Here is a 12,867-nt window from a genome sequence, read left to right on the forward strand (position 1 = left end):
TAAAATTAAAAAGTTCCTTTCCTACTGGAGAACAATGGTAAGTGATAGCGGTACATACATTATTTGGGGGACAGTTAATTAGAGGACACATCAAAAAGGAGATAAACTTGTTTGGGGTTTTGAAGAAAAAAGAGGTTCTGGTCCCTAATCTGGCATTTCCAGCCCCACTATATGGTCCCCACTTAATTCCAGGGCCTCCCCCCACCACACACACTTCCACATGAACCTCTCTTGCAACTGACTAGTTTGTTTACTGTTTCCTGTTCTTCTAATATTCTTTATGGAATCTCCACTCTCTCCTTTGCTATCTGGAATGTCCCATTTGCTCTTTGTGAGACCTCTGGCTCCTGTTTTTCTCTTCAAATCTTATGCCTTCCGCTCTAAAAGGAATTAGGTCAGAATTTACCTAAGAAGGTGTATCAATGAAACCAGAGTTTTCTCTGCTGGAAGACTTTCTTTAAAGGTTTACTGGTAGTGCCTACGTCTTACCCCATGCCATGCCATGTGTCTCAAACAACAACAACAACAACAACAACAACAAAAACAACAAAACACTGCATTTCCTCTACCTACATTCTAGCAGCTGCAATGAATGTTAAATTAACCAGGAGCCTGAGAGTGGCTGTATTCATGCTGTTTTGTGTACATTTTTAGTCTTGACATTTTACCCTGATGACACACACTTTGGAAAGTGAGGACAGTTGTCTCTGATTGATTTTATCCCTTGTCTAGACATATTTTCTAAATGGCACTGCTGCCATCCTACTCCCAGGTGACTGCCATGGGAAAATAACTCTTGGCAAAATAATGAACATAATATAATGTGAAGGTTGAAAGAGGAAGCCTGGCTTGGAGTTGGGTATTATATTGTCTTTCTGCCCATCCTCCCCTTTTTCCACTGCCCCCCAGTAATGCCCTCCAATTAAAACAGGGAAATATCACACACACACATGCACACATGGAAGGGAATCTGAAATCCTATTTATAGGAAGCCTACTTTGCTGAAACAATCCTCCTATTCTTCTTTTTTTTTTTAAAGATTTTATTTATTTATTCGACAGAGATAGAGACAGCCAGCAAGAGAGGGAACACAAGCAGGGGGAGTGGGAGAGGAAGAAGCAGGCTCATAGCAGAAGAGCCCGATGTGGGGCTCGATCCCATAATGCCGGGATCACGCCCTGAGCCGAAGGCAGACGCTTAACCGCTGTGCCACCCAGGCGCCCCAATCCTCATATTCTTCTAAAGAGAAAAAAAATGTATTGGCACCGGTGGACTGAATTAGATGCTTGTACCTTGAGGGAGCAGCATCTCATCCAAGGGTCGGAACTTGCCCACGGTCACTCAGATATTTAATGAAGGAGTTAGGGTTTGACTGTCTGACTTCAGAACACATACTTTCAGCTACTACATTATCTACTTCCTATGTGTTGGTTTTCTTCCCTTACTTCTATTCTCTCTTCTTCTTTTTCATGCACTGTAGTGGGATTTTCAACACTGGACTCGGAGTATTCCCTGACCTGACCAAAGTTTATTCCACTGATGTATTCTTTATACTGTAAGTATGCACACATGCAATATTTGACAGTATTTTGTCACTGACAAGTAGGGTGCAGCCATAAGGGTTGGTTGAAACCAAGTGAAGCAATTGTCTCACAGGGAAGCAGTGATCAGCTGTGACAAATGCACTGGTGGATGAAGTAAGGCAGAGACTGAGAAATGACCATCGGGTTTAGTAATATGGGGCGTTGGTGATTCTGACAAGAGCAGTTCCAGTGGAGCTTTAGGGTGAAGTCTGGTTGGAGTTGGCTCAAGAAAGAATCAGAAGGGAAGACTTAGAGAGAGTGACCATTACAAATTCTTTTGAGAAGTTTTACTATTAACAAAGGGCAGAAAATATCTCAGTAGTTAGAGGATAATGGGTTAGAAGAAAAGGTTTCTTTTTACTGTTTGTTGTTGTTGTTTGATGGGACAAATTATGGCATGTTTGTTTGCTGATGGGAGTGATCAAGTAGAAGGAAAATTTGATGATAATGATGGTACTTTATTTTCCACATAATTTTTAATAGCTTTTCAAACACATGCGTTATCATGTTTGCTGCTCTTGACCACCTTATAAGGCATAAAAGGAAGTTATAATTTTTTCCATTCTGTAAGTGAAGAAACAGAGGAATAGAAAACCTAAGTGATTTTGTCTGAGCAGAGTCCAAAGGAGCAGGAACTGGTGGTGGTCAAACTACTTCCTCTGGCTTCTGAATGGTGGCCATGTGCCCTTTTCCAAAACCTGCAACACAGTCAAGTGTGTTACCTAGTTGTATAGAAGTAAATGGACTTATGCAGCGTTACAGGGTGAGTCTGCAATACAGAGTCAGCAAAATGTGGAGCGATCGGATCTGAACTCTCAGGATTTTGCTAGGAAAAAAAATTGACCACGCTTGTTTGCTGCCAAAGAGCTCAGTTCAAAAATGTAGGCAGTCTTCTAGCAACTAGACTGGCACAGAAAGTTCTCCAGGAGCATCTGCCTGGCAGTGGTTTGCAAGGAGAGGACACTTCAGTGATACGCAAGAAATCCACTGATCTCATTCTACCAGGCCTTTATAGAGGTTCCATACACTTAGAAAACTCTAGTTGCTATGGACAAAGTATTTGTCACAGATTTATAGAAGTCTCTAAGGCCCACCTGCTCCCCTTGCAAATGAGGATTTAGTCAGGGACTTCAGCCCACACCCAAAGCTCACTTGCTTACTGCACATTTGGAGGCTGTGAGTGCATGTCCCCCTACGACACCATCCCCACCTCACCGAACCTTTGAGGCACCAGCAGTTAAGAAGGGTCAACGAAACTTACAAATAAACAAGATCAAACTAAATTGCCTCAGGCTATTTATTTGAGCTCATAGGTCGAGCAAGAGCCCATCCCCAGAAAGAAAGTATTTTTTTTTCACCAAGCGTTTTTGTCCCTCCCTTGCAGTGAAATCACAGACAATCCTTACATGACTTCCATCCCTGCCAATGCTTTCCAGGGGCTGTGCAATGAAACCCTGACACTGTGAGTATTGCCACTTCCACTCCTGCCAACAACTGAAATGTTATTTGGACCACTGTCGTATTTTCACAGCCTCTCCAAGAAATATACTGCAGGATGTGCTCTATGATCTACTAAAGGTTTCACAGAGTTAAATAAGAGGATTGCTTTATGGTATGGTACTGTAATCAATGACAAAGTGGTTTAAGTAACAAGGCAAGTATTCCCTTATAGAAATGGTCAGCACACTTGATCTAGAAAAGACCATTAGGTCTTACAGACCACGTGGCCTTTGTGGCAACTGCTTATCTCTGCCATTGTAGGGAAAAGGCAGCCATACATGATCCATAAACTAGTGAGCCTATCTTTCCACTCAAATTTAACTTACAAAAACAAGCAGTGGACCAGATTTGACCTGCAGACCTTGTAATATACTGTATTCTATTATCCCCATTGTATAGAGGAAGAACTTGGGTTTAGAGCAGTGACTTTTCCAAGGTCACTGAATTAGAAAATGGTACAACTAAGAGCTTCTCATGCTCTTTGCACTCACACTCAACTCCAGTCATCACTACTATGAAGTTCCTACAAAGCCATACTGAATAGAAAACAGTGTTGCTCAACATCATTATTTTTCAGAGTTCAAATAGGTTCTGCTCTTCAGATGTTCAAAAGGAGATGTTTATCAGAGAAATTCATAAAATGTTCTAATAAGGAAGTCTAGTAGAGGTATAAAAGATAAATTAATTCTCCAAACTGGTAGAGAACTCCCCTCTCTCATCAAATTAGCTACAAACTAGAGTTGTCTAAAGGATCCCTTCTCTCTAGCTTCAGTACCACTGCCCCAGCTCAGGCCTCCTGGCTTTTTTGCCTGGATTGTCACCCAGCTTCCTTTCTCTGCTCACACTACAGTCCAAATGTTCTTTATGAGATACAAACTTGATTGGGATTATTCCCCAGTAAAATTGATCCAAGCATCCGCACAACTCTTGGAAGGGGCTGCTTCCAAGCCATTCTAACTCTATTGATCTAGACCCTGTGAAACTGCCTCAACCTCCGAGTCTCTATCCACAGTGGAGCATTTCAGTTCATTCTTCTCCTTAAAACATGGGGAGAGGTCTTTTGAAAAGATGAGAGACTCTTCTTGGCCACCATTTCATTTGATGATGCAGCAAAAACCTGGAGTCTTAGCCTGCTTAGTCCCAAACCTCAAGGCCATTTGCCTCCTCTGTAAAGGTTTCCATTGTGCCACTTAACCATTCCTTGTATGTATACTCCTTTCTCAATTTCTTTACCTTCCCTTTTTGGCATTTTTTTTCTAAGGACCCCATGTCCCCAGCAGCCCTCTCAAGTGAAAGCAGCTCTTTTTCCCACTGAGCATGGGGCACAGTAGGCATTTAAAAAACATCTGAATGAAATCAAGAGTTGGGAATAGCATGGGTTGCCCATTATCTTTTTGGATGATTATTTTTACATTCCTGCAAAAGTCCTTGCTTCTTTGAAACTCATGCTATAGAAACTGCATGAGAGGGTATGTGTCCAACAGTGAATTTGTATGCCTATTCCTGGCAGGATAGAGTTTCAATCAAAGTTTGCAATCCTTTTTTCTTTTTTTTTATTCTTCACTATTTTTTTCTTCCTTCATTATTTTCCCTTTCTAAGGCCTATTTGTCTATTAGGAGTTTTATTTAATCTCTGAAATGTAATTCCAACAAAGAATATTTTCATTGTCTAGGACTCTTTTTTTAATGTTTTTTTATTATATTATCTTAGTCACCATACAGTACATCCCTGGTTTTTGATGTAAAGTTCGATGAGTCATTAGTTGTGTATAACACCCAGTGCACCGTTCAATATGTGCCCTCCTTACTGCTCATCACCAGCCTATCCCATTCCCCCATCCGCCTCCCCTCCGAACCCCTCAGTTTGTTTCTCAGAGTCCATAGTCTCTCATGCTTCATTCCCCCTTCTGATTACCCCCCTTTCTTTATCCCTTTCTTCCCCTACCGATCTTCCTAATTCTTACGTTCCATAGATGAGAGAAATCATATGATAATTGTCTTTCTCTGCTTGACTTATTTCACTTAGCATTATCTCCTCCAGGGCCATCCATGTTGCAGCAAATGTTGAGAATTCGTTCTTTCTGATAGCTGAGTAATATTCCATTGTATATATGGACCACAACTTCTTAATCCAGTCATCTGTTGAAGGGCATCTCGGTTCCTTCCACGATTTAGCTATTGTGGACAATGCTATGAACACTGGGGTGCATATGGCCCTTCTCTTCACTACGTCTGTATCTTTGGGGTAAATACCCAGTAGTGCAATGGCTGGGTCATAGGGTAGCTCAATTTTTGACTTTTTAAGGGACCTCCACACTGTTTTCCAGAGTGGCTGTACCAACTTGCATTCCCACCAACAATGTAGGAGGGATCCCCTTTCTCCACAACATCCTCTCCAGCAATTGTTTCTTGCCTTGTCAATTTTTGCCATTCTAACTGGCGTAAGGTGGTATCTTGTTGTGGTTTTGATTTGAATTTCCCTGATGACTAATGATTTTGAACGTTTTCTCATGTGTCTGTTAGCCATTTGTATGTCATCATTGGAAAAGTGTCTGTTCATATCTTCTGCCCATTTTATGATTTGTTTACTTGTTTCTTGTGTATTGAGTTCGAGAAGTTCTTTGTAGATCTTGGATACCAGTCTTTTATCTGTAGTGTCCTTTGCAAATATATTCTCCCATTCCGTGGGCTGTCTCTTAGTTTTTTTGACTGTTTCCTTGGCTGTGCAGAAGCTTTTTATCTTGATGAAGTCCCACACGTTCATTTTATCTTTTGTTTCTCTTGCCTTTGGAGATGTGTCATGAAAAAGTTTGCTGTGGCCGATGTCGTAGAGGTTGCTGCCTATGTTCTCCTCTAGGATTTTGATGGATTCCTGTCTCACATCGAGGTCTTTCATCCATTTGGAGTTTATCTTTGTGTAATGGTGTGAGAGAGTGGTCAAGTTTCATTCTTTTGCATGTAGCTGTCCAATTTTCCCAGCACCATTTATTGAAGAGACTATATTTTCCTTGTCTAGGACTCTTAACAAAGTTTGGGAAAACAGAAATCCCAAATGTATAATTCTTACACATACATAAAAGAACTCTAAATCAGAAAAAATTAACTTATCTCTCAGAGTTTTCTTCAGCCTCTCTGCCTAGCACCCCTGTGCACTGCAGTCCTCACCCAGGACACATTAGTAGCTGGAATTAAGCTCTTCTTTGTGTGATTATTTAAAACAAAAAAATAACAACAAAGATTACTCTCAATTCTCCACAACTACAGAGGATAAATCCAAGTTTTGGGGGGTATTCCTTTTAACATGGTCATCTTTAAGTGCCCCACACTGATAAATATATAGCTATTTGATCCTCCCAGCAACTTTTTGATTAGGTATTATTATCATATTCTTACAGATAAGAAAACTGAGGACAAGAGAGGTTGAGAAATTCTCAGGATCCACATACAATGAAGTGACAGAGACAGATCTAATTCCAAATTTAGAGTCTCTTGTATGCTTCCTAACGTGTCACCAGAGTTGACAGGCAGTGGACTACAGTCATTTTCAGAGCTCCCCTACAATTGCCCCTAGTTGTACTTGACTGTGGTCATGGCTGCCTTCTCTTACCACATGCCAATAGCCCCCATGCATCCTTATGGAGAATAGAGCTCCCACAGCCAGGGCTCCTTTTCCTTTGAGTGGGTGGGAAGAATCACTTTTGAGGTCAGAAATCCTGATTCCCGACAGGTTCACATCAATGTGACTTTCTTTGGCAAGTCACCTCCACCTCTCAGTAGCTTGACTAGGAAACAGAGGAGATAACACTTCAGTCCCGTCCTTAGAATCACTGCATGACTTAATTAGTTGCAGAAACATAGCAACGATTTAAAACATCAAAATTTCCACAAAAGGGCATGGTCTATCTACTTTCTTAGATTTGTCTTTGAAGTTTAACTTAAGTCAGCTGACAACCATTAAGCATTTAATCTATCCATAAAATTATGGATAAAAAACCAGTGTGACATAACATTTTAAATAGAAAAATATAAAATCTATGCATTCAGATGAGCAATGTCTTTAAAAATGTTCATCTTAAGAAACTAAAGTTATTCCTCCATTATTGACATTGGGTTAACTATTACCTGAAACTCTTCTCTTTTGAATATAGGTAGAATTTTTTTTTTTTTTTAATTCCTAATGGTGGCAAATCTTTGCTCTTCAAAATGAATTGCTTCTGAGAAACAGCTTGAAGTTACTAGGAGCTGTCTGGAGAATGGGGATTCAAACTGGGAAATAGCCTATGTTCCAAGCAAGAATCACTGTAAAGTTTTCTTGTGGGACGTGAGAACCTTCATGCACATTTCTGACACTGCAGAGATGAAGTCCAACCATCACCTCTTATGGGTCACTGATTTCTCCTCTCTCTGTTGATTGTAGGAAACTATACAACAATGGCTTTACTTCAATCCAAGGACATACTTTCAATGGGACAAAGCTGGATGCTGTGTAAGTCAAGGGTGGCCATGGAAACAACTATCTTCCTCCACACTTCCACCCCCATCCAATGGGGGAGCATCCAGTGGGTCAGAATTCTGTTAGCAATAGCTTCTACTGGAGCATTCCTCAACCCCAGAATGAGTATGACCAAAACTTGGGGATGAGATTAAGGAATTTGGCAAGAGCAGCTTTTGAGAACACTTACAGTGACTCCAATTCTGAATCCCAAAGCTTCTACCCTTGATAAAATGGAGCACCATGGTGTCACCTTCAGTTTTCTTGTAGGGGTGTGTGCGTGTATGTAAATGTTCATGAAGATCACACTATGTGTACATGAAGTAAAGCGTGTCTTTAAGGCCAAAGCTGTTCAGAAAGTAAGGTTTTTCTTTTTAGTTTTTTCTAACGTGTTTTCAAGAAAGATTTAGTTTATATTTGATTCACTCAGAAATAGATGAAAAGCCATATTCAACATTTGCCTGCCCCCAGAATAAATAATGCCTAGAATAGCATGTTGGCAAAAAGGTAGTCACTTACATGAGGTTCTGTCTTTGCTGTATTTTCCTGTCAGATCTTTGTGGCCCCCACGTGTACACAGGGCATACTTTGTGTCTAACAGCTTGTAGACTGGTTCAGCCACACTAATTTGTGTTTTAACCTAATATCTAATAAGTGAAAAAATAGCTTTAGTAGATAGAGTCTGCTTCCACACTGTGGTGGACAAATTAATTTGCAGGGCCTTCCTACTACAAAACAACTAGATCATCCATTAAATAAAATTACATTTTATGTCATAGTTCCAAGAGAGAGAAATAAACTAACAAACCAGGAGCTGAAACCAAAGTGGTGGGTGCTTCCAGAAGGTTGAGTTCACTGGGGGCAGCTGCCAACATCAGTCGTGCCAGGAGACAAGGCTTCGGTGCAGTGAGAAGACAGGGAAGTGATATAAACCTGAGACACCTGGATGAAGCCAGGGAACCTGGACAACAGCTGGAGTGATATGACCTGCTGATTCCTGGCAGAAATAAATGCAAACCTCTGCAGAGGGAAAAATACCAATGCAGGCCCCCAGCTTTTTAAAGATCTAGATCAATCAAATGCGAGCTCACAGTCAAAAATCACACACAGGAGAAGAAAAAACCACCATGGTAAGAGTCATGTAGAACAACAAAGAACAGATTTTTGTGTTTGTTTTATAACACATCACTGAGTATTTTTTTAACAATTACGTTTTTTCAATTCCAGGATTTCTATTTGCTTTTTTCAAAAAATGTGTGTGCTCATGTTTGACAGTCTTATTGCTTACTCCCTTTTGTGATTCCACCTTTTTTTTCCCCTTTAAACATTTCAAACACAGTTATTTTATATTCTGGAAGTGGTCATCACAAACTCTGAAGGCCTATGGTTCTGGATCTGTTGTGTTGTACATGCTTCTCCAACTTTATTGAACATAAAAGCCATCTGATCTTATTAAAGTACAGAATCTGATTAAGTAGATCGGAAGTGGCCCCAGGATTCTGCCTTTCTGACAGGCTCCCAGGTGATGATGACGATGCTGATCCATGGACCACTCTTAAGCCGGGCAGGTGAATAACCGGCACAGCCATATGCAGGGGCCTTGGATGCAAACAAACAAAGTACATGTAGATGAAGTGGTCTTGTTCTGATTTGGGAGTTAGGTGGTGGGTTCTAGTATGATTCCATTTTTAAAGAATAAATGCTAATAAGTTTTGAAATCATCATACCTCGGCCTGGCTTTCCGAGTTGTTTGAAGTGGGGTCTCACTCTTTGCCAGGCTTCTGGGTTTCCTCATAGTCTTTATCAAATCGAGATTAGAGGACCTTTCTCTAAATTGTCTCATTCAGGTTATTAGTCATTTTTTTAAAATGCACAATTATAGGTGGAGTCTGAAAAGACTCAATAGAGTGATGACATGAATACTTATACATCAATTTTATTTATAGTATTGGAAAGACCTTACTTCCACCTTTACTTTATCATACAAATCTCACATAATCCTTCATCCATTTTTCAACATTTTTATTGAACACCTGCGATGAGCCAGGTACTATGCTATTTGGTGCTGATACAAAGATTTACAAGAGCAATGTGCTCCCTGCCTACACTGGGCTTGCATTCTAAGTGGTGTCAACTTGAGTGGAGCAGTAGTAAGGGTCAAAGTACATTAGGGAGAAATGAACCAAATCCAAAATACACATTTAAGATTGAAAATAACTAAACACTAAATGTCCAGTAACACTGGCCTCCTTACTTGGAGATACCAGCATGAGTTCCCCTAGATTTATCATATATATATTTTTTTAAATTACTAACATCCAACTTTAACATTACTTGAATCTAACCAAATATTTTCCTCTTTGATTCAACTATTCCTAGAAAGCCATGGCCTTAAGGGCAATAGTCTTCCCAATTCAAATTTTCTGTGAAGAAGGTGGAGAATTGGGACTTCTTAAAATAATTAAGACAATTTGCAGATACTTAGGGTATAAACATTTCAGAGGACTGTCACACCATTTCAGACAGCAGGTGCATCAAGATGGTAGCATTAAGGCAACAGAGAATGACATTAGCAAGGGCAGTGATAGGGACAGTGGAGAGACTTTCAACCGGGGAGACCAGAGCTGGTAATAAGGCTCCTGAAATCAGTGTGTCCAGCTGACTCCTTTCTGAACCAAAACTGCCTTTCCAGAATACTGGATGAGATAAAGAACCAGAAACAAACCTTGGGTAGAGGGTCATTTATTAGTAAAAATTTTTTCACAAGCAAAAGATGTTAAAGCCCATGATTGGGAGCTAGGTTTTAAGTGATTTGCTTCTTTATCCTGCCATACATAGTCATTGGAAGGTCTCACCCTCAATCACACCAAGTTATCATTTTTAAGGACAGCCACATGGGGTTTAAATTCAGCCTTTACAGTCTACACAGGGTAGTTCTCAATATTGGCTGAAAATTGAAATCACCTGGAGAGATTTGAAACCACTGATGCCTAGGTTTTACCACCAGATATTCTGGTGCCATTGGTTTGGGTGTAGCCAGGGCATAGGGATTAAAAAATCTCCCTAGATGCAGCCAATGTAAAGCAAAATTCAAGAACCAACCACCTCCTACGACCCAGCAATTGTACTACTAGGTATTTATTCAAAGGATGCAAACATAGTGCTTTGAAGGGGCACATGTACCCTAATGTTTATAGCAGTAATGTCCACCATAGCCAAAATAAGAGCCCAGATGTTCATCGACAGATGAATAAAGAAGATGCGGTACACACACACACACACACACACACACACACACACACACACAATGGAATATTACTCAGTGGTCAAAAGAAATGAAATCTTGCCGTGTGCAATGATGTGGCTGGAGCTAGAAGGTATTATGCTAAGTGAAATAAGTCAGTCAGAGAAAGACAAATACCATATGATTTCACTCATATGTGGAATTTAAGAAACAAAACATGACCATAGGGAAAAGGAAAAATAAACTAAGATGAAAATTGAGAAAGAGGCAAACCATCAGAAACACTGAACTCCAGGAAACAAACTGAGGGTTGCTGGAGGGGAGGTGGATGGGGGAAAAGGATAATTGGGTGATGGGCATTTAGGAGGGCACTTGATGTAATGAGCGCTGCATGTTATATGCACTGGTGAATCACTAAATTCTACCTCTGACACTAATAAAAAAAAAAACCACAAAACAAAAAGTCAAGAACCAATGCTATGGAGTATGCTATCAGTCTTCTTGTCCAATAGTCACATTTTGGGTACAAAGGGAAGGAAGCCCAAAGTGAACACATGGCTTTTTTTTTCTTAACATGGCTTTTTAAATTTAATAGAACTAGTTTTGGCCAAGCCAAAGCCAGGACCTGGATCCCCTGGTTCAAGACTCTTTGCTACACCCTGCTGGGACTCTTCGTTGCTGACTTAGCAGCCACTACCAAGGCTTGGACAACTCCTCTGGCTTACTGCTGCCTGTTATCTAGCCCAGGAGAATGGGCTAATAACACTAAGCTAAGAACACTGCTTAGCTCAGTCTATTACAGGCACGAAATACAGAAGCTCAGATATCTTGCAGCTGAGAAGAGTACACTAATGTGAGGAAAGAGTCTGCTTAAAACTCAAGGCCTAACCAGTAGAAATTTCAGAGAAGAGTCACACCAAGCAATGGTGTCATTCACCAGTGGAACCTGACATTACCAATGCAACAAGGTCACCAACTTAGTGAACTTCCAAATGAGGTCTGAAAGGGAAATACCTAGATGAAATGGCTGGCATAGTAAAATGTTATTAAACTCAAAGTTAGGCCTTGCATGTTGACCATTTTGCTTCAAAACATCTCATGCTTAGTCATAATTGGCCTTTTGGTCATGTTTAGAGGACTCCATGAAGACTTCAAGAGATTTCCAAAGTGAATCTTCTGTAATCAGGAGGTGGCTATGCTACGTGGATCTCAGTGTAAGTCTATCAACATATTATTTTGTGGCTTCAGTCATAAAATCAGCAACAGAATATCAAAGGAGTTTAGACACATTTTCTACTGAAAAGATGGAAACAAGAACAAGGGAGCAATAACTTCTATTCCAGATTCCCCCCAACTCTTGGGGCATTTTCCAAATTATGTCCCTTGAATTCTCTTTCCATGGTAAATTAATGGATGTTGCTTCTAAAAAGCTATTCATAGCCTTATAAAGGTCAACAGAGTGTAAAGGTTGACTTCTTGGGTCTTTTAATAGGACAATCTGAATTACTGGCATCCAAGAGGGAGGTACAGTATACAGAGCTAACCAGGGAGCTCTGGGTTCTAGGAGCATCTCTCTGAACTGGTGTCCCACAGAACATTTTTCAGGAAATGCTACTCAAGAAAGATCTTTTGATATGCCACATTGCTGGTGGCAGATAAATTTAACAAGGTTTATGTTAGAGGCAGCCTGTGGAGAATCTAAGAGCCAGTAGAGTTTCAGATCATCTGGTGATCTTCTGAAATTAAACCTATGAACACGTTATGTAAGAAGATTCTCTCTACCTTCCCATCATTTTCTCCTCTGACCATGGGCTCTGTGAGAGGTTTGGCTGATGGCAGAGAATTATTCCATTGGAGACAATGGATTTTAATTCACTGGTTTCCTGAATTACAGCCTTTTGTAGTCACTGTAACTATCCCTTTAAACATAGGAAAGAAATTAGTGCATCACATTCACCATACTTTCTTGACAATTTTATGTGAAATATTAAAGTTTTTAGAAGGATTTTGAACAACTGTGGGAAATAGTTAAGTGAGAATCATTTGTT

At 40.2% G+C, this 12,867-nt stretch overlaps 1 protein-coding gene across 1 annotated transcript in view; it reads left to right on the forward strand.

The window, feature by feature from the left end:
- The window catches only part of TSHR (thyroid stimulating hormone receptor), a 160,976-nt gene that overhangs the window by 117,439 nt on the left and 30,670 nt on the right, over positions 1 to 12,867 (forward strand). Inside the window, exons 6-8 of the mRNA XM_034643266.1 lie at positions 1,481 to 1,555; positions 2,968 to 3,045; positions 7,501 to 7,569. Of these exons, the coding sequence (XP_034499157.1) occupies positions 1,481 to 1,555; positions 2,968 to 3,045; positions 7,501 to 7,569 (222 nt within the window). The remainder of the gene's footprint in view (positions 1 to 1,480; positions 1,556 to 2,967; positions 3,046 to 7,500; positions 7,570 to 12,867) is intronic.

Source organism: Ailuropoda melanoleuca, chromosome 14 (genome assembly GCF_002007445.2).
Source record: "Ailuropoda melanoleuca isolate Jingjing chromosome 14, ASM200744v2, whole genome shotgun sequence".
NCBI classification, from domain to species: Eukaryota; Metazoa; Chordata; class Mammalia; order Carnivora; family Ursidae; genus Ailuropoda; species Ailuropoda melanoleuca.